At 42.8% G+C, this 25,104-nt stretch overlaps 2 protein-coding genes across 2 annotated transcripts in view; both read left to right on the top strand.

The window, feature by feature from the left end:
- LOC149438453 (olfactory receptor 6N1-like) overlaps positions 1-18,570 on the top strand; it is a 31,457-nt gene extending 12,887 nt beyond the window's left edge. Inside the window, exon 2 of the mRNA XM_089659961.1 lies at positions 17,525-18,570. Coding sequence (XP_089516087.1) covers positions 17,525-18,505 — 981 coding nt within the window. The 3' untranslated portion in view covers positions 18,506-18,570. The remainder of the gene's footprint in view (positions 1-17,524) is intronic.
- A 2,669-nt stretch (positions 18,571-21,239) lies between these two features.
- LOC149438452 (olfactory receptor 6N1-like) overlaps positions 21,240-25,104 on the top strand; it is a 35,353-nt gene continuing 31,488 nt past the window's right edge. Inside the window, exon 1 of the mRNA XM_089659960.1 lies at positions 21,240-21,434. Within this exon, the coding sequence (XP_089516086.1) occupies positions 21,240-21,434 (195 nt within the window). The remainder of the gene's footprint in view (positions 21,435-25,104) is intronic.

The following is a 25,104-nucleotide window of genomic DNA, read 5'->3' as shown; positions in this document are numbered from 1 at the left end:
CCGCCTCGTCACGCTGCTGCTAGGTCCACAGTGTGTCATGGGTCCCTGTACCGCCTCCCATTGCTGCTGTCTCCATCGCCACACTCTGTCATGTGCCACTTTCAGGTCTCCTCACACTCCTGCTGGTTTCCATTTTGTCATAGGTTGCTGGCAGATTACAGGCCTCCCATAGGTGCTGCCAGGCCCCAAATCTGCCATGGGCCCCCGTACCGCCTCGTCACGCTGCTGCTAGGTCCACAGTGTGTCATGGGTCCCTGTACTGCCTCCCATTGCTGCTGTCTCCATCGCCACACTCTGCCATGTGCCATTTTCAGCTCTCCTCACACTCCTGCTGGTTTCCATTTTGTCATAGGTTGCTGGCAGATTACAGGCCTCCCATAGGTGCTGCCAGGCCCCAAATCTGCCATGGGCCCCCGTACCGCCTCGTCACGCTGCTGCTAGGTCCACAGTGTGTCATGGGTCCCTGTACCGCCTCCCATTGCTGCTGTCTCCATCGCCACACTCTGCCATGTGCCACTTTCAGGTCTCCTCACACTCCTGCTGGTTTCCATTTTGTCATAGGTTGCTGGCAGATTACAGGCCTCCCATAGGTGCTGCCAGGCCCCAAATCTGCCATGGGCCCCCGTACCGCCTCGTCACGCTGCTGCTAGGTCCACAGTGTGTCATGGGTCCCTGTACCGCCTCCCATTGCTGCTGTCTCCATCGCCACACTCTGCCATGTGCCACTTTCAGGTCTCCTCACACTCCTGCTGGTTTCCATTTTGTCATAGGTTGCTGGCAGATTACAGGCCTCCCATAGGTGCTGCCAGGCCCCAAATCTGCCATGGGCCCCCGTACCGCCTCGTCACGCTGCTGCTAGGTCCACAGTGTGTCATGGGTCCCTGTACCGCCTCCCATTGCTGCTGTCTCCATCGCCACACTCTGCCATGTGCCACTTTCAGCTCTCCTCACACTCCTGCTGGGTTCCATTTTGTCATAGGTTGCTGGCAGATTACAGGCCTCCCATAGGTGCTGCCAGGCCCCAAATCTGCCATGGGCCCCCGTACCGCCTCGTCACGCTGCTGCTAGGTCCACAGTGTGTCATGGGTCCCTGTACCGCCTCCCATTGCTGCTGTCTCCATCGCCACACTCTGCCATGTGCCACTTTCAGCTCTCCTCACACTCCTGCTGGGTTCCATTTTGTCATAGGTTGCTGGCAGATTACAGGCCTCCCATAGGTGCTGCCAGGCCCCAAATCTGCCATGGGCCCCCGTACCGCCTCGTCACGCTGCTGCTAGGTCCACAGTGTGTCATGGGTCCCTGTACCGCCTCCCATTGCTGCTGTCTCCATCGCCACACTCTGTCATGTGCCACTTTCAGGTCTCCTCACACTCCTGCTGGTTTCCATTTTGTCATAGGTTGCTGGCAGATTACAGGCCTCCCATAGGTGCTGCCAGGCCCCAAATCTGCCATGGGCCCCCGTACCGCCTCGTCACGCTGCTGCTAGGTCCACAGTGTGTCATGGGTCCCTGTACCGCCTCCCATTGCTGCTGTCTCCATCGCCACACTCTGCCATGTGCCACTTTCAGGTCTCCTCACACTCCTGCTGGTTTCCATTTTGTCATAGGTTGCTGGCAGATTACAGGCCTCCCATAGGTGCTGCCAGGCCCCAAATATGCCATGGGCCCTCGTACCGCCTCCTCACGCTGCTGCTAGGTCCACAGTGTGTCATGGGTCCCTGTACCGCCTCCCATTGCTGCTGTCTCCATCGCCACACTCTGCCATGTGCCACTTTCAGGTCTCCTCACACTCCTGCTGGTTTCCATTTTGTCATAGGTTGCTGGCAGATTACAGGCCTCCCATAGGTGCTGCCAGGCCCCAAATCTGCCATGGGCCCCCGTACCGCCTCGTCACGCTGCTGCTAGGTCCACAGTGTGTCATGGGTCCCTGTACCGCCTCCCATTGCTGCTGTCTCCATCGCCACACTCTGCCATGTGCCACTTTCAGCTCTCCTCACACTCCTGCTGGGTTCCATTTTGTCATAGGGTGCTGTATGGCCTCCCATTGCTGCTGCCTCCACCGCCACACTGTGGCTCCAAACTCTGGTTTTGGCCCCGTGACTGCCCAAATGGTTGAAGTGTGCGGTGATTCTAAGATCGACGGCACTCATCTGCATGTCATACTGACTGACAGTATTATTTCTCTTCCCCAGCAGACTCCAACGGCATTTAAATTAAAGGTACAGTGTTCTGCACTAATATAAAGGCTCTCTGAAGCCTAGAAACACCCTTTTATGAGTTAAATTCACAGCGAATATATTTGACTCGAATCAAATTTTTTCCACGAATTCGCCAAATCAGTCGAATCAAATTTTTGAATACTTCGCTCATCTCTAGTTATAAACTATGGTATTTTTATTTGAAAATGTATCAATCCTGATGTACTGACTGCCTTTCCCATTTTTTGAGGCCCTAAAATACCAAGACAGTAGAAATACCCCCCAAATTATCCCTTTTTATATTTCAATATTTTTATTTAAAATCTGTAAAAACAGTATACAGAAATATAGAAACATAACCCACCCACATGATGGGTTGAAGCAAAGCAATCGGAATCATGGAATATTTAGACACATAATAATACATCGACCAACAATGTAGTAAACAATAAACCAGAAACTCCAATAGGGTATAGTCGATTTTAAGTAGTTATTCCACCAATCAAGTAGGTGTGGGCAGTATCATATAACCAAATAACAAAAATAGAGAAACCGAATATAGAAGAAAAACTTGAAAAAGAGGGTAAAGAAAAAATTGGAAAGGAAGAAAAAGAAAGAAGAAAGGAAAGAAAGAAAGAAGAATGAAAGAAAGAAAGGAAAGAAAGAAAGAAAGAAGGAAAGAAAGAAAGAAAGAGAAAGAAAGAAAGAAAGAAAGAAAGAGGGCCAGCCTCCATTCAATAATAGAGATATACCTAATCCATGGTCCCATGTGTGCTCAAATTTAGAGTTATTATTGTAAATGATACTAGTAAGTTTATCATTAATCAGACTCTCCTATGGAGGTCTCATCTGGACCCACTCACCCAGACCCAGTGGTCGAAAAGGTGGTGGGGTTGGTATGCTCCTGTCACCGCAGAGCACCTTCCAGGTCCTCCCAACCCCCCCCTCTCTATCTTTCTCCTCCTTCGAGGCCCACTGCATCTGGCTATTCTCTCCAATCTCTCTGAGGATTGCAGTAATCTATCGGCCTCCCTGCCCTGTGTCCCATTTTATTGATTACTTCTCCGCCTGGCTACCCTTCTTTCTCTCTTCCGAGTTACCTACCATCATCCTTGGAGACTTCAACATTTCTATCAACATCAATAACCCGGCTACTTCCCAACTCCTCCACTTAACCTCTTCTTTTGCACTCGCACAGTGTATACAGTCCACCACCCACTCCGACGGGAACACCCTAGACCTTGTCTTCTCTCATCTCTGCACTCCCTACAACCTCACAAACACCCCCTTTCCTCTCTCTGATCACAACCTCATTACCTTCTCCGTCTTCTTGTCCTGAAACACCTATCCCTCCAAACGCCAAACTATCACCAGCCGAAACCTCCGCAACTTGAACCCTGCCCCTTTCCACTCTGCAGCTGACCAACTTTACGACAGTATCCTTCCCCTGTCCTGCCCTGACCTGGCCACTACTGTTTATAACAACTCGCTATCAGCCGCCCCAGACTCGCTAGCACCCCCAACAACACAAAGCATTAGACCCCGACCGCTACAACCCTGGCAGACTGACTATACCAAAAATCTCAAACAACGCAGTCGTACACTGGAGCGGCTATGGCGCAAAACCAGATCCCAACTAGCATTCACCTGATATAAATCTGCCTTCCTAACATACACTTCCTCCCTTCACGCTGCCAAGCAAGCCTACTTTATTACCCTCATTAATACCTTCTCCTGCAGTCCTCGCCGGTTCTTCTCTACTTTTAACTCTCTACTTTCTCTGCCCCCACCCAGTACCTCACTCACCGCCCACGAGATTGCTAACCACTTCAAAAACAAGATCGACGCAATATGTAGGGACATCGCCACTACTCAGACTTCCACCCCACCTAGCATTCCTCACACCAAAACCCCCTCAACACTCCACCTCGCCACCACTGAAGAGGTCACTAAGGTCTTCTCTGAAGCCCGCCTCACCACCTGCCGCCTTGACCCTGTCCCCTTACAACCTACGATTACCCTCTTCCTCCATCCTACGCTCCCTCACTCACATCTATAATCTTTCCCTCTTTTCTGGCACATTCCCCTCCCCTCTGAAGCACGTGCACATCACTTCCATACTTAAAAAACCCTCCCTGGATCCCACCAACCTGAACAACCTTAGATCCATCTCCCTGCTGCCATTTACATCCAAACTCCTAGAGCGCTTAGTCTATAATCACCTAAGTTCCCACCTCACCGATAACAACCTCCTTGATCCCCTCCAGTCTGGCTTCCGCCCCCTACACTCCACCGAAACTGCCCTACTCAAACTCACCAACGACCTGCTAACCGCCAAACCTAATGGCCAATATTCAGTGCTCCTACTCCTCGACCTCTCTGTGGCTTTCGACACGGTTGACCACCCCCTCCTCCTCAAAAAACTACACTCTCTTGGCCTCAGAGACTCCGCCCTCTCCTGGATCTCTTCCTATCCATCACAGCGCTCCTTCAGCATTACCTATAACGATGCCACCTCCTATTCACTCCCCCTCTCTGTTGGGGTCCCTCAAGGTTCTGTCCTCGGGCCCCTTCTCTTCTCCATCTACACCTCCTCCCTTGGCTAATTGATACACTCTCACGGCTTCAACTACCATCTCTACACTGACGACACGCAAATCTATCTCTCTACCCCTCACCTCACCCCTTCAGTCTCCGCCCGAATCACAAGCCTACTGAACGACATATTGGATTGGATGTAACTCCACTTCCTCAAACTAAATCTTTCCAAAACTGAGCTCCTAGTTTTCCTCCCATGCCCGCGCCCCCCCCCCCCCGACTTCTCTATCAAGACCAACAACACCACCATCAGTCCCTCCCCTCATGCCAGAGTACTAGGTGTAATCCTAGACTCCAATCTGTCCTTCCAGCCCCAGGTCCAATGGCTGACAAACTCATGTAGACTTCACCTCCACAACATCTCCAAAATACGTCCGTTCCTAACCTCGGAAACCACTAAGCAACTCATTCACTCCCTTATTATATCATGACTTGGCTACTGTAACTCCCTCCTCACCGGCCTATCTCATCACAGGCTATCCTCGCTTCAGTCTATCTCGAATGCTGCGGCCAGACTCATCCACTTTACTAACCGCTCCGTATCCGCCACCCCCCCTCTGCCAATCCCTCCACTGGCTTCCAATTGCCCAACTGATAAAATTCAAAATGCTAACATTGGCATATAAAGCTGTTCATAATACTGCCCCAAACTACATTACCGATCTGGTATCCAAATACCACCAAAAATGTACTCTCCGCTCCTCACAAGACCTCCTACTCTCTAGTTCCCTGGTCCCCTCCTCCCATGCCCGTCTCCAGGACTTCTCCAGGGCTTCCCTCATCCTCTGGAACTCCCTACCCCAATCCATCAGACTATCACCTACTCTCCTCACCTTTAGGCGCACTCTGAAAACCTCTCTGTTCAGGGAAGCCTACCCCGCCCTCAGCTAATTACTGAACTCCTCCACTCTTCCTACCACTCCATCCCCCACAGCTATTTCCTCCTGTACCACTCTCCCCTCCCTCCTAGATTGTAAGCTGCAAGGAGCATGGCCCTCAAACTCCTCGTGTATTGAATCGTATTGTTACTCTACTGTCTCATGTACTGTCTCCCATTATAATGTACAGCGCTGAGCAAACTGTTGGCGCTATATAAATCCTGTATAATAATAATAATATCCACATTATACTTTGAATATACATGTCTACGTAAGATTTTGCCTTCCTCCCACCATCCAAGCTGTTGCATTTATGTATCTGTGCTTCTCTCCCCACCTCTATAAGGGCACCATTCCTGTTGTCGCTAATACTCTTGTACACATGTTGACCTATGGGCGTAGGAATGCCCTATGTCTATGTCTCTCATGCCTTGTTAAACTAATAAAATATTTGAACAAGAAGCTGGGCAAACTTACAGCTCTGTCTAGAAGGGGACTGAAGCACGGCGGCTCGGGAACGATACAATATCTGATCTAATGCTAGGTTAGAATCAACAGCCAAAATAACATCGCCCTCAAACTCTGAGGCCAAGGAGCTTAATATGGAATGAAGAAATAACAGTCCATGGGCTGGTCTAGGTCTCTGGATGCAAGTTGGTGTGAGAATAACCTGTTGCCTGGCTATGCAGAGAGAGGCTTAGGGATGTCCACAACATAGTGACCCTCACGAGGGTAGCGCTACATGCTAAAGAAAGAAAACTAAATATATTTGTTAAGGAATTATGATCATCAATGAATACATCCTTTTAAAAAACAATGCTTTGAAGGTTTCTAAAGAATATACTGTACATTAAAATGTATATTTATAAATAATATAAATACATATAAATAGTTAAAAAAATTAATAAATACATACATTTTTTGTGTCTATGGATAGTTTTTAAATTTTGTGTCTATGGATAGTTAGATTAACTCTCTGCAGGGCAAGGCATATGGGAGAGTTATTGTTTAATCTAATAATAATCAAATAATTATAACCACCAAAACAACAACAACAACAACTTCAATGGCAACATTAGTTAATCATTCCTTGGAGGATTCTAATTAGCTTAAGATCCCCTGTTTGTGTTATAACCAGGGGTTTAAATAGAAGCTAATCACAGCGTAGTTTATTCGCCACCAAGAAAAATTGAAGGAAAAGCCATGCTACACATATGTAGCCAATTACTAAACAACATTTAAAACAATTGTGCAAAATTCAGTTTGTTTCATTCATTTTTGAAGAAGATCAAAATATTAACATTTCAATTCTTGCCAAAAGTTTTCTTTTATTATTTGTCATGGAAAATAATGTCACTGACCTATGGAAGGTAAGTTTGATATATTGATTATTTTGTTAAAATGTTTATTCTGAACTAAAAAAAATAGTAAAAAAAAACAATTTGACATTTAAAATAGATTTTGTGCTAGGTAAATATGAAATTACAGTTTTTGTTTTTCCTTTCTTTTCTTTTCTTTTTTTAATGCAATTAAAAAAAAATAACAAAAGTCATGCAATGCAAAAACATAAAACAAAAGATAAAACAAGAAACTATATGTACCTAAAATAATGTTGACAGTGTAGGGCAGAAAATGTAAAGCATGAGACAATTTTGATTAAAAAAGAACAATTCTCTTCTCGTTACATATATTGCAAAAACATTTTAAGAAACTGTAATAAATGGCATATTTTGTTAAATGTATTATATTATACTATACTTAACCCCTTGGTGACTGAGGATAAAACACATTTTAATGCCTGAACGCAAATTTGGAATTTTGACACATTTATCACAACTACTTGGTGTATCCAAGTTGATTGTACCTTGTTTTTTTTTTTTCAGAACAAATGGTAAAATATAAAATCAGAAATAGTGTCACGCTCCACTACCAATTGCAAAAAATGTGAATAAATAAATATTAAATAAATATTAGTCCAGCATCAAAAGAATATATATCAATATCACTGCAATTATATTACTGCTGCAAACATGTCCTTATTAAGTCTGTGACTTTGACACTTCTAGTGCTGTGATAGGAGATAATAACCGTGCAGTCCACCAATCATAAAAAAATATTATGCACCTTCCCCGGTTGTGTCCCTTTAATTGCACTTAGTTGTAAATGGATAGGATTATCCCTCTTTTCCTGGGATGGATGGATGGATGGATGGATGTAGTGTTCCCTCTTCCCAGCAGAGGGTCTCCTTGCTTCCTTATGGATTTTTCTCCATAGGTGTTATGACCATGAAATGTAATAAAAGAATATAGTGCCTTATCTTCTTCAAAATGTAATTTATTAAATAAAGTATTGCACTCACATGTATGACAAGTTAAAAACGCTTTAAAATGTTGAAATTTGAATCCACAGTAAAGTTTTCCAATATTGCTGAATACTTGCTGTATGTTGCTTTAAGCGTCATGACGTCACACATGCAAAATTGTACAGAGGATAAGGCACTATATTCTTTTATTACATTTCATGGCCATTATACCCGTGGAGAAAAATCCATAAGGCAGCAAGGAGACCCCCTAGTGGGAAGAGAGAACACTCCATCCATCCATCCATCCATCCCAGGGAAATAGGGATAATCCTATCCATTTACCACTAAGTCCAATTAAAGGGACGCAAGCTTTTTATGACCTCACTAAACGGTTTGGTCATATACACCAGGTGAGAGCACAACCGGGGAAGGTGCATAATATTTTTTATGATTGGTGGACTGCACGGTTATTATCTCCTATCACAGCACTAGAAGTGTCAAAGTCACAGACTTAATAAGGACATGTTTGCAGCAGTAATATAGTCGCAGTGATATTGATATTTATATATTCTTTTGATGTTGGACTTTTAGTGGTATTTGATCACCTGTGCACTTTTTATTTTTCGCACTATAAACAAAAAATGACCGAAAATTGTGAAAGAAAAACTATATTTTTTACTTTCAGCTATAAAAATATATAGTAAACTCAAAGATAGTTATGGTATAGATACTGCAATTTACGCCATTTTTTTGCTATATAGCGCAGCACTAGTTTAACTGGTAATTGCGCGGTCGTGCAATATGGTACATTAATGAAATGTATGTTGTTTTTTTTTTCTCACAAATAGAGCTTTCTTTTGATGGTATTTGATCACTTTTGCGATTTTTATTTTTGGCGCTATAAACAAAATTTTCTGAAAAAAAAAATTGTTTTGAAAAAAAGTATATTTTCTCATTTCTCTCATAAAAAATATCCAAAAACTAAAATTTCATCATAAATGTAAGCCAAAATGTATTCTGCTACATGTTTTTGGTTAAAAAAAATCCTAAAAAGTGTATATTTATTGCTTTGTGTGAAAGTTATAGCGTTTACAAACTATGGTATAGATAATGGCATTTACACAGCTTTTACTTTCTGACTGCCCATTTCTTGAGGTGCTAAAATACCAGGACAGTACAAACACCCCCTATTGACCCCTTTTCAGAAAGTAGACACCCTAAGCTATCTGCTGAGAGGCATATTGAGTCCATGGAAGATTTATTTTTTTGAGAACACCCGATGGGAGGGGCGAAACGCGTTGACGCATTTCCGGTCTTTACCCCATACGTCTGACGTCACTTCCGGTGAGTGGAACGCACGCCGAGCGGTGCGTTCCAGCGGCCATCTTTTGGGATCTGTGCATGTTCGTTCTCTGTGGAGCTTCTGCTGTATCCTGGAGCTGTGATGTGAGATTCCTGAGGAGGTTGTCTGACAGTCATTGTCCATCTGGAAGAAGCTTGTTCTAATAAATATGCCTTTTTAAAGTGATTTAAATGTGAGTGGCCTTAATCCTTGATTTTATTTAAAAACGGTAATTTGCAATATCACACTATCTGAGATTTTCTCTCCCCGGTTGTATGGTGGAGCCTATACTGATGGTGAGGATTCCTATAGAGTGGATACGAAAGAGGGTTTAGGATCCCATAAAAATTCCTAAAAGGCGTTTCATTCACCTAAATCTGGTGAGTGTATTTGATGTTGGTTTGCACGGGTGGAAGGTGGAAGTTTCTTTGCATTTGAAGAATTTTTGATCTTTTTGCACGAACTTTTTGTGATTCACAAACTTTTGTTGTCTATTATCATGATGGACTTTCACTACTAATATAATTTTTATTATATAATATGCACTTTATATATTGATTTGATTTAGAGGTCTATGTTTGCGCTGTTTATTTATATTTAGACACCCTAAGCTATCTGCTGAGAGACATATTGAGGTAATGGAAGATTTTTTTTTTCCACAAGTTTCTGGAAAATGATAAAATATTTTTTTTACACAAAGTTGTAATTTAAATGATATATTTCTCGCACAAGCCATGGGTATATGTGGAATTACACCCCAAAATACATTCTGCTACTTCTACCGAGTATGGGGATACCACACGTGTGAGACTTTTTGGGAGCCTAGCCACATACAGTAGCCTGAAATCCAATGACCACTTTGAAAGCCTGAAGGTGCGTAACTTCCTCATTTCACTTCCTCATTACCTATCACAATTTTGAAGGCCCTGAAATTCCAGGATAGCACCCCCCCAAATGACCCCTTTTTGGAAAGTAGATACCTCAAGGAATTTAAAAAAAGGCATGGTGAGTATTGTGCAGATCTCATTTTTTTCTCACAAGGCTTTGAAATATGAAAAAAGAAAAAAAATATGTTTTTGTTTTTTTCCCTTCATTTTTCAAAAACTTGTAACAAACGAGATCTGCAAAATACTCACCATGCTTCTGATCAAATTCCTTGGGGTGTCTACTTTCCAAAAAGTGGTCGTTTGGGGGGGTTTGGTGCTATCCTGGCATATCAGGGCCTCTAAATCTGTGATAGGTAGTCAGGAAGTGTAATGAGGAAATAAAGCCCCTTTAAAAGCCTGAAGGTGCTTATTGGATTTTGGGGTCCTATACTTGGTGTCAGAGCCTGGGTCCGAACCTGGGCTTTCTGCGGTGAATGGCAATGTTTCTTCTTGTTGAGCCACCTGGAATGCTGGACAGCTCCCTTGACAATTATTTGGATGATCCTACCTTCACCTTGTTTATCATGAACCTTGAACCCCTTGCCCCTCCCATGAACTTCCTGATATAACCATGTCTCTGCACTTCCTGTTTGCCAGATTATTGTGCTCTCCAGCCAGTATCGTGCTCCTTATCGTCTGTTATTATCCATGTTTTGCTATCACTCGTTATTCACCCTTGGCTTGTTCTTGACTACGCTTCTGCATGATCCCAACCTGCTACTGTTCGTTGCCGACCTTGGCTTGTTTACTGACCACACTTCTGTTTGATCCTCACCTGTTTATAAGCTACTGGACCTCCGCTTGCTCACCTCCCGGTGGGGTGATCCTGAGGACCGCGACCTGGTGCTAACACGCAGCCAAATCCATCTCCACCATTAGAAGCTCTGGTGATCACCAGTTGGTACTTAGACTCCGCACCTCGGGTGATCCCACCATTCCACTACGATGACCTGTCTGTGTAGATATCCTGCTGGTTTCAGGTAAGCCTTTCCACTGATATAGCAACTAGTCTTTGAGCCTGACCCCTGATTGCGACACTTGGCTAGACTGCCAAAACGTCTCTCACATGTGGTACCCTCATACTCGGGAGAAGTAGTAGAATTTGTTTTGGGGAGTAATTCCACATATACCCATGGCATGTGTGAGCAATAAATCATTTAAGTGAAAATTTTGTGTTTAAAAAAAAAAAATTGTCATTTTCCAAAAACTTGTGGTAAAAAATACATTCTTCTATTGATTCAACATGCCTCTCAGCAAATAGTTTGGGGTGTCTACTTTCCAAAAAGGGGTTATTTTGGGGGGTGGGGGTATTTTATGCCCAGCATTAGAAGTTTATGCCACACATCACTCAGTCTTCAAACCACCTGAAGACCAAGCCTTTTCTGACACTTTTTTGTTCACATGAAAAAAAACAGTATTTTTTGCTAGAAAATTATTTTAAATCCCAAACATTATTATATATTTTTTGAACCAAACAACCTAGTGAATAAAATGGTGGGTGTTGCAATTTTTTATCTCACATAATACTCGTGCAGCAATTTTTCAAAAGCAATTAAAAAAAAAAAGCTTTTTTTACTTTTAATGCACAAAAAACACAAAATATTGGCCAATTATTTGGTAAAATATAAAATATTATGGTATGCCGAGTACATAGATACCAAACATGACGTTTTAAAACTGCGTATGCCCCGTGCAATGGAGACAAACTGCATATGTTTTAATATCCATAGGCAACATTTTAAAAGCCTTTACAAGCTACCATTTTAGATTTACAGAGGAGGTCTAGTGTTAGAATTACTGCCCTTGATCTGACGTTCGTGGCGATACCTCACATGCATGGTGCAACCGCTGTTTTCATATTGGCACAGGGTCAACACTCATGAACGCAGGTGCGCTTGTGCAAGGGGGGGCAAGGGTACTTTTTTTTTTTTTTTTTTTTAATAATTTTTACACTGTCCCCTTCCTTTTTTCTTATCACTTTTAATGCTATCACAGGGAAAGTAAATATCCCCTATAACTGCTATGGGCATTGTCATATATTCTTTTTTGAGAAATCTGAGTTCTATCAGACTCTGGATATCTCCTCTGCCCTTACATTATCTAATTAAACCAAGATTGGTGTGATCAGATGCTTTCACAATGTACAAATGGTGCTGTTTATATCCTGTGAAACTGAAGTGATGAAATGCTCTTAGCTTCCGATTTCTTAGGCTATAGAGATGATTGGCACCACTTTGGTCTCCAATCAGCCCTATGGTCAGCTGGCAGAAACACCGGATGCATTCTCAGGTTCCTATGATGGCACGGGACTGCCCGAGAAGGCCTTGGAAGGCAGCGGGGGGAGGGGGGGCATTGTCTCCGGCTGCTTGTAATTAGCCACTAGGATTGCTTTTACATGAAAGCCTATTGCCAGCTGAAAAAAATGATACCATTCAAAGTCCAGTGATGTACCAGTACATCGCTGGTCCTTGTTGGGTATATTTGCTATGTTATTTTTTTTTATTTTAGTATGCAGCCTGTGGACTGAATGAAAAAAGTGAAGAAATTTCTGCCAGAAAAAGTGTGTGGTATGCCCACCATTAGAATATACCACCCTGCACCCACCCACTTCTAATGGTGGGCACACATTAGGCAACACGGTGTCACATGCGCCAGTTCCAAGATGTCTAAATAGTGGCACGCTTGAATAAAAATTGTCCACGTATAAGTGGTACCCCATATGGAAAAAGGATGACACCAAGTCCCAAACTATCTTGCCACTACTTCCCGTGTTGTCTGGGCATCCGGGGGGCTGCACGTGATTATCTTTTCCCTCGTAAATCCAAAACATAAGTATAGCCTGTTGCCCTCTCACAGGTCTTCTACATCTTGACCCCATATCTGGCACACTTTCAGGGGAGAAATTGTTTGAATGCAAGGCAGCCAGAAAAATTAATGAGGGACTCATCAATGCAGATGTTTTGCTGGGGAGTATAGACATCTGTAAATTTTTGGTTAAGGTGATTTGCGAGGGGCTGAATTTTGTGGAGCCGGTCAAATTTAGGGTCACCCCGAGGACAACAGGGTGTATTGTCGTTGAAATGCATAAAACACATTATACTCTCATATCAATGCCTAGGCATGGCAGCAGAGAACACGGGCATATGATGAATCGGGTCTGTGGACCAATACTACCGCAATTCATTTTTTTTAGTAATGCCCATGTTGAGGGTTAGGTCCAAAAAAATTTTTAATTCGGAAACCGTAATGAGCTTCCATGCGAATGGTCTGGCAAGGTTTGAATTTGGGTTGGCGGCGATAAACTGTTGTGCATATAAATTGCTTTGATCCACAATTAATGCATACAGATCTTCCGTGAAAAAACAGCTCCAAATAATCAAGGGGGTTAGTTAAATTTGCTATTTCCACCTGAATTCCGGGTTGGGCAGTGAATGGGGGAAGTACGGGTGCTGCAGAATTTGTGGGCTGCCAATCGGGATTTGCAAGCACATCTGGAAGGATACTAGGGGCTCTATGGGCCTGTGTGCGAATTCTTGGTGGTTGCGGGACAATACTTGTGCTTACTAGTGCACCAGCTTGTACTGCACTTATGAGACTCGCCACATCACCAAGTAATACTGCAGTGCTGGTATTATTATTATTATACAGGATTTATATAGCGCCAACAGTTTGCTCAGCGCTTTACAATATAACGGGAGACAATACAGCAACAATACAGTTCAATACAAGAGGGTAAGGAGGACCCTGCTCCTTGGAGCTTACAATCTAAGAGATATCTGAGACCAAGATGTACTAGGCCGCTGGTGCTCGCCAGTTCACCAAAAGGTAACGCGGCACTAGTACTGGCACCCTGCTGCATATGAGAGTCATCAAAATTAACCGGCAAGTGCTAACAGAGATCAGGCCTGATTCTGCGAACACTGTAGTTTTGTGTGCAATGTATCAAGTAACAGTGACCTACTGACACTGCACTTGCTGGGGGAGAAGGGGGGGGGGTAAGCGTAGGGGCTAAACGCAAGTGCCAGGGCTGGTCCCACTAACACTGCATTTTTGGGGACATTATACTAATGTGAATGCTGGTATAGTGCTGATCTGATCAAAGATATTGATCCGTTCAGACACTATACTAGCAATGGAGGTTTATTGTCTATGAGCATCTTCCTGGCAATCAAAAGGTTAAATGTGATGACTGGTGTACTGATGGGCAATCTGACGCTATCTGGGAGGGACGTGAAAACCACGGGAGTGCAAATTGTGTGTGTGTGTGTGTGTGTACAGTGGGGCAAAAAAGTATTTATTTAATCAGCCACCAATTGTGCAAGTTCTTCCACTTAAAAAGATGAGAGAGGCCTGTAATTGGCATCATAGGTAGACCTTAACTATGAGAGACAAAATGAGAAACAAAATCCAGACAATCACATTGGCTGATTTGGAAAGAATTTATTTGCAAATTATGGTGGAAAATAAGTATTTGGTCACCTACAAACAAGCAAGATTTCTGGCTCTCACAGACCTGTACCTTCTTCTTTAAGAGGCTCCCCTGTCCTGCACTCATTACCTGTATCAATGGCACTTGTTTGAACTTGTTATCAGTATAAAAGACACCTGTCCACAACCTCAAACAGTCACACTCCAAACTCCACTATGGTGAAGACCAGAGAGCTGTCGAAGGACACCAGAAACAAACTTGTAGATCTGCACCAGGCTGGGAAGACTGAATCTGCAATAGGCAAGCAGCTTGGTGTGAACAAATCAACTGTGGGAGCAATAATTAGAAAATGGAAGACATACAAGACCACTGATAATCTCCCTCGATCTGGGGCTCCACGCAAGATCTCACCCCGTGGGGTCAAAATGATCACAAGAACGGTGAGCAAAAATCCCAGGACCACACGGGGGGGACCTAGTGAATGACCTGCAGAGAGCTGGGACCAACGTAACAAAGGCTACTATCAGTAACACACTACGCCACCAGGGACTCAGATCCTGCAGTGCCAGACGTGTCCCCCTGCTTAAGCCAGTACATGTGCGGGCCCATTTGAAGTTTGCTAGAGAGCATTTGGATGATCCAGAAGAGGATTGGGAGAATGTCATATGGTCAGATGAAACCAAAATAGAACTGTTTGGCAGAAACACAACTCGTCGTGTTTGGAGGAAAGAGAATGCTGAGTTACATCCAAAGAACACCATACCTACTGTGAAGCATGGGGGTGGCAACATCATGCTTTGAGGCTGTTTCTCCGCAAAGGGACCAGGACGACTGATCCATGTACAGGACAGAATGAATGGGGCCATGTATCGTGAGATTTTTAGTGCAAACCTCCTTCCATCAGCAAGGGCATTGAAGATGAAACGTGGCTGGGTCTTTTAACATGACAATGATCCCAAACATACCACCCGGGCAATGAAGGAGTGGCTTCGTAAGAAGCATTTCAAGGTCCTGGAGTGGCCTAGCCAGTCTCCAGATCTCAACCCCATAGAAAACCTTTGGAGGGAGTTGAAAGTCTGTGTTGCCCAGCGACAGCCCCAAAACAACACTGCTCTAGAGGAGATCTGCATGGAGGATGGGCCAACATACCAGCAACAGTGTGTGCCAACCTTGTGAAGACTTACAGGAAACGTCTGACCTCTGTCATTGCCAACAAAGGATATATAACAAAGTGTTGAGATGAACTTTTGATATTGACCAAATACGTATTTTCCACCATAATTTGCAAATAAATTCTTTCCAAATCAGCCAATGTGATTGTCTGCATTTTTTTTTCTCATTTTGTCTCTCATAGTTGAGGTCTACCTATGATGCCAATTACAGGCCTCTCTCATCTTTTTAAGTGGGAGAACTTGCACAATTGGTGGCTGACTAAATACTTTCTTTTCTTTTTTCTATAAAACATGTCCAGTAAAAAAAATTAAAAATCAAATTTCTGCATACATTTAGGCAAAAATGTATTCTGCAACATGTCTTTGCTAAAAAAAATCCCAATACCTGTAAATTAATTGGTTTACGTGAAAGTTATAGTGTTTACAAATGGTGGTATAGATACTGGATTTATTTTTGTATACTTATAAGATAATAAATCAGATCAAGTGTCTTGATTTAAAATTCACGGAGGCCCAGTCAGTAAAATTTTCTTCTGGCAGAGGTCTCATGTTTGCACTAGAACACATCACAGCTCCCCCTGTACATCACAGCTCCCCCTGTACATCACAGCTCCCCCTGTACATCACAGCTCAGTGTCTTTAACCTATCCTTCACCTCATAGCCCCCTTTACATCACAACCCTCGTTAACATCACAGTCCCTTCTTTACATCAGTGACCACAATCTCCCATTACTTTTACATCACAGACCCCCTTCATATCACAGCCTCACCCCCTTTAAAGTAGTACTACACAGTCCTCAGCTTCTCCCCTTCACATCACTGTGCCCCTTCATATCACAGTTTACCTTTTACATTGTATTCTCCTTCACATCACAGTGCCCCATTACTTTGCCATACCCTTTATAACACAGCACCCCTTTATAACACAACACCCCTTTATAACACAGCTCCCCTTTATAACACAGTGCCTCTCACATCAGAGTGCCTATTTATATTACAGTGCCCCTTTCAATGCAAGCCTCTCCAGCCTCACAGTTCTACCTTCAGCAGGGCAGAGGCAGTTATCTGTTTGGGATGTCCTCTCCTGGGTCTCCCACCTATCATCCTCACAGCAGGGCAGGGGGCGAGAGGTGCTGCAGATCTGGATGGAGGACAGGAGCTACACAACTCATTATATTAGCAATCCAATCAGGTGATTACCGCTTGTTCGTTTGAAAAGACTCTCCCTCTTTGTGCAGATCTGCAGCACCTCCCACCCCCTGCCCTACTGTAAGGATTAAATCAGAGGCCATTCGGTGGACCCAGAAGAAGACACCCAGCTGCTAAGTGGCCCAGACAGGACTGTCACTTGGTCTGGGTCCGGACCACAGTCCGCCATTTATTGATCCCTGAATTAGATATTTTGTACCATTTACTAGTTTTCACTGAGAGGCTCCTGATGCATCTGCTAGTACCCAGCCACTGAGCCCACACATCTATATTTTAGATTAAGATATCCATCCAGGAGGATTTAGCACTGTCCATACTGTAACTCTGGCAACCAATGTTGAAGCCTAATGAAGGAGGATGCTTTGGCCCAAAACGTGTTTGTTACTGGTTTGTTACTGGTTATAGCGCTGATGCTATTTGAGCAATAAAATAATATAATGAATTAATTGTTTTTATTTTATATGATCTAGGTCAATGAAGATTCCTTGCAATCAGTTTCTTCCAATGAAACTTTTACCCATTTGACAGACTTCATCCTTTTCGGATTCCCGGGCCTCCAGAATTTCAACAATTTACTTTCTTGTGTATTTCTTTGTATCTACCTCTTCACCCTCTCTGGCAATGGCTTTATCTTCTTCTTGGTCATCTTTGACCAGCATCTCCATACCCCAATGTATTTCTTTGTCTGCAATTTGTCCTTTATAGACATGACTTACACTTCAGTAACCATCCCGAAGATGTTGGCCAAGTTCCTGATGAACCTGGATACCATTTCCTTCACCGCCTGCTTTGTACAGATGTATTTATTTCTGTCTTTGGGAGCAACAGAGAGTATTCTCCTGGCCGTAATGGCCTATGATCGCTACATAGCTATATGCTCACCCTTACACTACCAAACCATCATGACAAGACAACTTTACATAATACTGTCAATGGCAGCCTGGTGTGGAGGCTTTGCGGCTCCAATCGCAGCCACCTTTCTTGCCTTAAATGTACCTTACTGTGGTTCCAACATACTTTACCATTACTACTGTGATACTGATCCGCTGCTCAATTTGGCTTGTGCCGACCTATCCCTCAATATAGCAGTTGGGTCTTCCAGTGGCGCCGTTGTCATTTTGTCAAGCTTTTCTGTAATTCTTATATCTTACACAAAGATTATTTTAACAATCCTCAGGATCAGTTCCAAAGGAGGCCGGAAGAAAACCTTTTCTACCTGCGCCTCTCACTTTACAGTTGTCAGTATATTTTTCTTGCCGGTTATGTTTGTGTGCGTTCGTCCACCAGGTCTCTACCTACCTGAGGTGGACTCTTTGTTGTCCATGTTATATACAGTATTAACTCCCATGATGAATCCCATAATATACAGCATGAGAAACAAAGACATTAAAATTGCTTTCCAGAGGAAAATAGGCTTCATCTGTACCAGAAGTAGTTTGGCCACAGAATAGAACGCATGTGATTAATGAATTTTAATTTAAGCCAAAATGTATTCTGCTAAATTTCTTTGGTAAAAAAAATCCCAAAAAGTGTATATTGATTGCTTTGTGTGAAAGTTATAGCGCCTACAAACTATGGTATAGATTCTGCAATTTACACAGCTTTTACTTTCTGACTGCCTATCACATTTCTTGAGGTGCTAAAATACCAGGACAGTACAAACACCCCCAAATGACCTCTTTTCAGAAAGTAGACACCCTAAGCTATCTGCTGAGAAACATAATGAGTCCATGGAAGTTTTTGGAAAATGACAAAAACATTTTTTTTTCACAAAGTTGTCACTTAAATGATATATTGCTCACACAAGCCATTGTTATATGTGGAATTACACCCCAAACTACCTTCTGCTACTTCTACTGAGTATGGGGATACCGCATGTGTGAGACTTTTTGGGAGCCTATCCACATACAGGAGCTTGAATTCTAATAACTCCTTTGAAAGCCTGAAGGTGCGTAACTTCCTCATTTCACTTCCTCACTATCTATCACAGTTTTGGAAGCCCTGAAATGCCAGGAGAGCACCAAACCCCCCAAAATGACTCCTTTTTGTAACGTAGACAAGGAATTTGATAGGAAGCATGGTGAGGATTTTGCAGATCTCGTTTGTTACCACAAGTTTTTGGAAAATGAAGGGGTCATTTGTGAAGGGGGGTTGGAGTTGGTTCTACCCTTGAATTTCAGGACCTCTAAAACTGTGATAGGTAGTGTAATGAGGAAATAAAGCCCTTTAAAAGCCTGAAGGTGCTTATTGGATTTTGGTGTCCTGTACTTGGCTCGACTGCCAAAATGTCTCTCACATGTGGTACCCCAATACACCTTGGGAGAAGTAGCAGAATGTATTTTGGGGAGCAATTCCACATATACCCATAGTATGTGAGCAATAAATCATTTGAGTGACTATTTTGTGTAAAAAAATAAAAAAAAAAAAAAAAAAAAAAATATTTTTTCATTTTCCATAAACTTAAATAAATTCTTCTATTGACTCAACATGCCTCTCAGCAAATAGTTTGGGGTGTTTACTTTCCAAAAAGGGATCATTTTGAGGGATGGGGGCATTAGATGTTTATGCCACAAATCACTCACTCTTCCAACCAAGCCGTTTCTGACACTTTTTGTTCACATGAAAAAAATCAGTATTTTTTTGCTAGGAAATTAAACCCCAAACATTATATATTTTTAAAGCAGACACCCTAGTGAATAAAATGATGGGTGCTGCTATATATTATGTCACATAGTACTCGTGCAACAATTTTTCAAACACATTTTTTTTTAAATACACTTTGTTTACATTTTAATGCACAAAAACACAATATATTGGCCAATTATTTGATAAAATATAAGAGATGATGGTATGCTGAGTAAATAGATACTAAACCTGACATGCTTAAAATCTGCGCATGCCCTGTGCAATGGCGACAAACGGCATTTTGACTATCCATAGGCAATGCTTTAAAAGCCTTTACAAGCTATCATTTAGATTTTTTTTTTTTTTTAGAAAAATTTTATTAGGTTTTAACAAATTACAAACACATAGAAATAATGAGACAGTTATGGTACCCATGTGATATCAATTCTAGCGGGGTATAGTATTGTGGCAAATAAACAGAACACAACCCTAGAGCGGTGATAGCCGTTAGGAATGGGCGTTATTACAGTACTAAGGTATACTAGTCGTGGTGATGAACAGTTAGGAAAATCAGTCTGAGGAGGTGTGAAGGAAGAGGTTTGTACGTAGAGAAAATGATAGCATCCAGTAGGGATTATGCAATCCGACTATGAGCTGACGATTGTGTAATTTGCCTGTAACTGATGTTAAATAATGTAGATGTACATAGACGTCCACAGTATACCGCCCATACTGTGTCCAAAACGCAGTACAGGAGAGAACATCTTAGGAATCGGGTGGCGGGAATAAATGACAGTGGGAAAAGGGACGGGAGAAGAAAAAAGAGAAAATAAATGAGTAGGAAAGAGGGGGGGGGGAGAGTTTGTGAATAATCAAAGAAGTCAGTGTGAATGTGAAATATAGAAACGATAAGATAGTATGGCCTCAAATCAGTAAACACACAGGAATGGAGAAGATTATATTCGAAGGTGTAGAGGTAGTAAAGAAAAATAGGAGACCAAAAGACCGAGATATGGAAGAAGCAACGAGATACAGGTCAGTGATCCGTATTTAGAAAGTGGCAAAGAGAAATTGGAGAATAATGATGATGAAATAAATAATTATAGATTGTATATGTATTATATATGTGTTAGTACAGGTTCCACCATGGGTGATGTAATGTGATGTGAAGGAAATGTCATCTTCCATCCGGCTAATGAGGGTCTATTGTGTAAGAATAGTGTCAAGTTTGTAAAGGATCATAGATCGAGAAAATAATTATGGAGTCGAAGTATAGGAGAACGTGAAAACTAGAGACAATCAAGAGCAATTAGACAAATAACCAATTCACACGGCCGATTAACAGATAAAGTTATATCGAGTCTGTATCTGGGTAAAGAAGGCCTGCTCCTGTATGGATAGGGAGCCTGTAATATATGAGTTCCATTTTCTAAAGTAATGGGATTCCTTTGATGTAGTCGGAGAGGTGATTATGTAAAGCCTGTCCAGGTGTAAGAGAGAGTTGAGTTCTTGTTTGACCCCCGTCATGGTTGGGGGGAGTTGGATACCCATTGACGGAGAATGAGACGTCTTGCAATTAATAGACAGGTTGATATCCAGGATTTGTTGTCTCTGAAGGATAATGTTTGTGAAGAGAAGAGACCAATGATGGGCTGTTCCATAAATCCGAAGAGCAACGGCAGCGGGTGGATGGGTAGTCGGAAAGCTGTGATAACGGATATGAAATTAACCACTTGCTGCCAGAATGCCGAAATAGTAGGACAGGTCCAAAATCTGTGTTGTAGGGATGGTTTTTGAAATCCACACAGAGGGCAGGTAGACAGAACCGGGTTTGTTTTGGAGTAGAGACATGGTATGTAGGCATGATGTAAAATCTTGAGCTGTTGTTCACGCCAGAACTCATTGCTATTAAAAGGCACAAGTGGATTGGAAACCTGACAATAATTGGTCAGCTGTGATTGCATTATTGAAGTCTTTGACCCAGGATTTCACTGTATTGAATGTTTCTAAAATTTTGGCAAAAAGAAGATTCAGCGGACTATATATGGTTGAGATGTTGTATTTGCGAGAGTTCGCTAAGACGTCAATGAATGTTGATTGAAATCTGGTAGATTTAGTGGGAGCCATGGAGTTGACAAAGTTCCTTACTTGTAGTATGTAGAAGAAATGATGTGTCGGAAGTCCATAGTTTTGTAGAATACTATTAAGAGGTCTCGGGGAACCCGTAGAGATGTCATATAATTGTTGTACCAAAGTTAGTAGTTGAGATTGCCAAGTATCATATGCATTGTGAGATTGAGGGGGAGGAAAAGAGGAGTTATGGTGAAAAGGAAGGAAGCGTGAAAGCCACGGGGAGACCCCCAATTTGCGCCTGACCTCCCTCCATGTAATAAGGGTGTCGCAGATGAGTGGGTCATGTTTTAAGTGGGGCGGCAGAGAATTAACATTGGAGTGTAACAGGGCTGAGAGATTATAAGGAAATGCTAGTGCAGATTCTAAATGATAGCTAGAATATTTGGAGGATTGGGTGAGAAAGTCTAGCCCTATACGAAGTAGACAAGAAAGATTGTAAATGCGAATATTCGGGAGACCGGAGCCTCCCTCGCATCTTGGTAGGAACAACTTATCCAATGCTATACGTGGACGTTTTCCTTTCCATAAGAAAGTCGATATTGCCCTGTTCAGCCTCGCTATGTCATTGTGTTTGAGCAGGAGAGGTATGGTTTGGAGTGGGTAAAGGATTTTTGGAAAGCTGACCATCTTGAAGAGGTGTGATCTGCCCAGGAGGGAAAGTGGTAATTCCTTCCACATGTCCAGTTCCCCAATAATTTTTGTAATTATTGGCGTATAGTTTAACGTGTATAAGGATGACGCAAGTTTCCCTATCGTTATACCTAAATAGGTAATATGTTTGGGAGCGATTTTGAATTGCGAATTTTGAGTCCATACCGGAAGGCGGGAGTGGAATAGTGGAAGCACCTCGCTTTTCGAAAAATGAATGCGGAGTCCGGAGTAAAGGCGGAAGGAAGAGAAAATATGTTGGATATAGGGCAAGTCGAGGGAGGGGCATGAGGTAAAAATTAAAATATCATCCGCAAACAACGCGAGTCTCAATTCCTCTTGTCCAATATTGATGCCATGTAGATCAGACTTAAACAATAGGAAGCGTGCTAACGGTTCTAGGGTTAGATTGAAAAGTAGCGGGGACAAAGGACATCCCTGTCTAGTGCCTTTGTGAAGACGGATCGGGTCAGATATGTGTCCCGCTGCTACAACTCGAGCTGTTGGAGAAGAGTACATGGTGTGAATCAAATGCATAAACTGGCCTTCAAATCCAAACTTTCCGAGCGTTAAAAAAAGCCATTCAAAACTAACATTATTAGAGATGAGCGAATCGAAGTAGGTGAAGTGGAATTCGTTTCGAATAATAGAAAAATTTTGATAATCAAAATTTTTCCTAAAATGGCGGCGACATGTGCGGCGACGGAGCGGGGATGTCTGGGAAGGCGCGCAGACAAGGCGCGCTGACCCATAATGCATTCATAAATGACATGTGATCGCATTAGCCAATCAGCAGCCAGCCAGCCAGCACTGTGTAATGGTCGAGCTATAAATGGCGGCCATTTTAGAATTCTCCATTTGCCTCCAGTCATTCAAGAGAGGCAGACCTCTCTGTATTAGGGACAGAGTTAGGGCCACAGAAACGTTACTTAGGGACAGAGAAACGTTACTTAGGGCCACAGAAACGTTACTTAGGGACACAGAAACGTTACTTAGGGCCACAGAAACGTTACTTAGGGCCACAGAATCGTTACTTAGGGCCACAGAAACGTTACTTAGGGCCACAGAATCGTTACTTAGGGCCACAGAAACGTTACTTAGGGCCACAGAAACGTTACTTAGGGCCACAGAATCGTAACTTAGGGCCACAGAAACGTTACTTAGGGCCACAGAAACGTTACTCAGGGACAGACACAGAATTGTTACTCAGGGACAGACACAGAATTGTTACTGAGGGACACAGAATTGTTACTCAGGGACAGACACAGAATTGTTACTCAGGGACAGACACAGAATTGTTACTGAGGGACACAGAATTGTTACTGAGGGACACAGAATTGTTACTGAGGGACACAGAATTGTTACTGAGGGACACAGAATTGTTACTGAGGGACACAGAACTGTTACTCAGGGACACAGAACTGTTACTCAGGGACACAGAACTGTTACTCAGGGACAGACACAGAATTGTTACTGAGGGACACAGAATTGTTACTGAGGGACACAGAATTGTTACTGAGGGACACAGAATTGTTACTCAGGGACAGACACAGAATTGTTACTGAGGGACACAGAACTGTTACTCAGGGACAGACACAGAATTGTTACTCAGGGACACAGAACTGTTACTCAGGGACACAGAACTGTTACTCAGGGACAGACAAAGAATTGTTACTGAGGGACACAGAATTGTTACTGAGGGACACAGAATTGTTACTCAGGGACAGACACAGAATTGTTACTGAGGGACACAAAATTGTTACTGAGGGACACAGAATTGTTACTGAGGGACACAGAACTGTTACTCAGGGACACAGAACTGTTACTCAGGGACAGACACAGAATTGTTACTGAGGGACACAGAATTGTTACTGAGGGACACAAAATTGTTACTCAGGGACAGACACAGAATTGTTACTCAGGGACAGACACAGAATTGTTACTCAGGGACAGACACAGAATTGTTACTGAGGGACACAGGATTGTTACTGAGGGACACAGAATTGTTACTGAGGGACACAGAATTGTTACTGAGGGACACAGAACTGTTACTCAGGGACACAGAACTGTTACTCAGGGACACAGAACTGTTACTCAGGGACACAGAATTGTTACTGAGGGACACAGAATTGTTACTCAGGGACACAGAATTGTTACTGAGGGACAGACACAGAATTGTTACTGAGGGACACAGAATTGTTACTCAGGGACACAGAATTGTTACTCAGGGACACAGAATTGTTACTCAGGGACACAGAATTGTTACTCAGGGACACAGAATTGTTACTGAGGGACAGATACAGAATTGTTACTGAGGGACACAGAATTGTTACTGAGGGACACAGAATTGTTACTGAGGGACACAGAATTGTTACTGAGGGACACAGAATTGTTACTGAGGGACACAGAATTGTTACTCAGGGACACAGAATTACTGAGGGACACAGAATTGTTACTCAGGGACACAGAATTGTTACTCAGGGACACAGAATTGTTACTCGGGGAAAGACACAGAATTGTTACTGAGGGACACAGAATTGTTACTCAGGGACACAGAATTGTTACTCGAGGACAGACACAGAATTGTTACTGAGGGACACAGAATTGTTACTCAGGGACACAGAATTGTTACTCAGGGACACAG

Source organism: Staurois parvus, unplaced genomic scaffold, assembly GCF_062004578.1.
Source record: "Staurois parvus isolate SC_StPar_1 unplaced genomic scaffold, SC_StPar_1.0 ptg001192l, whole genome shotgun sequence".
Classification (NCBI taxonomy): domain Eukaryota; kingdom Metazoa; phylum Chordata; class Amphibia; order Anura; family Ranidae; genus Staurois; species Staurois parvus.
Note: the sequence above shows the minus strand (reverse complement) of the source record. Positions and strands in the feature narration are given on the sequence as shown.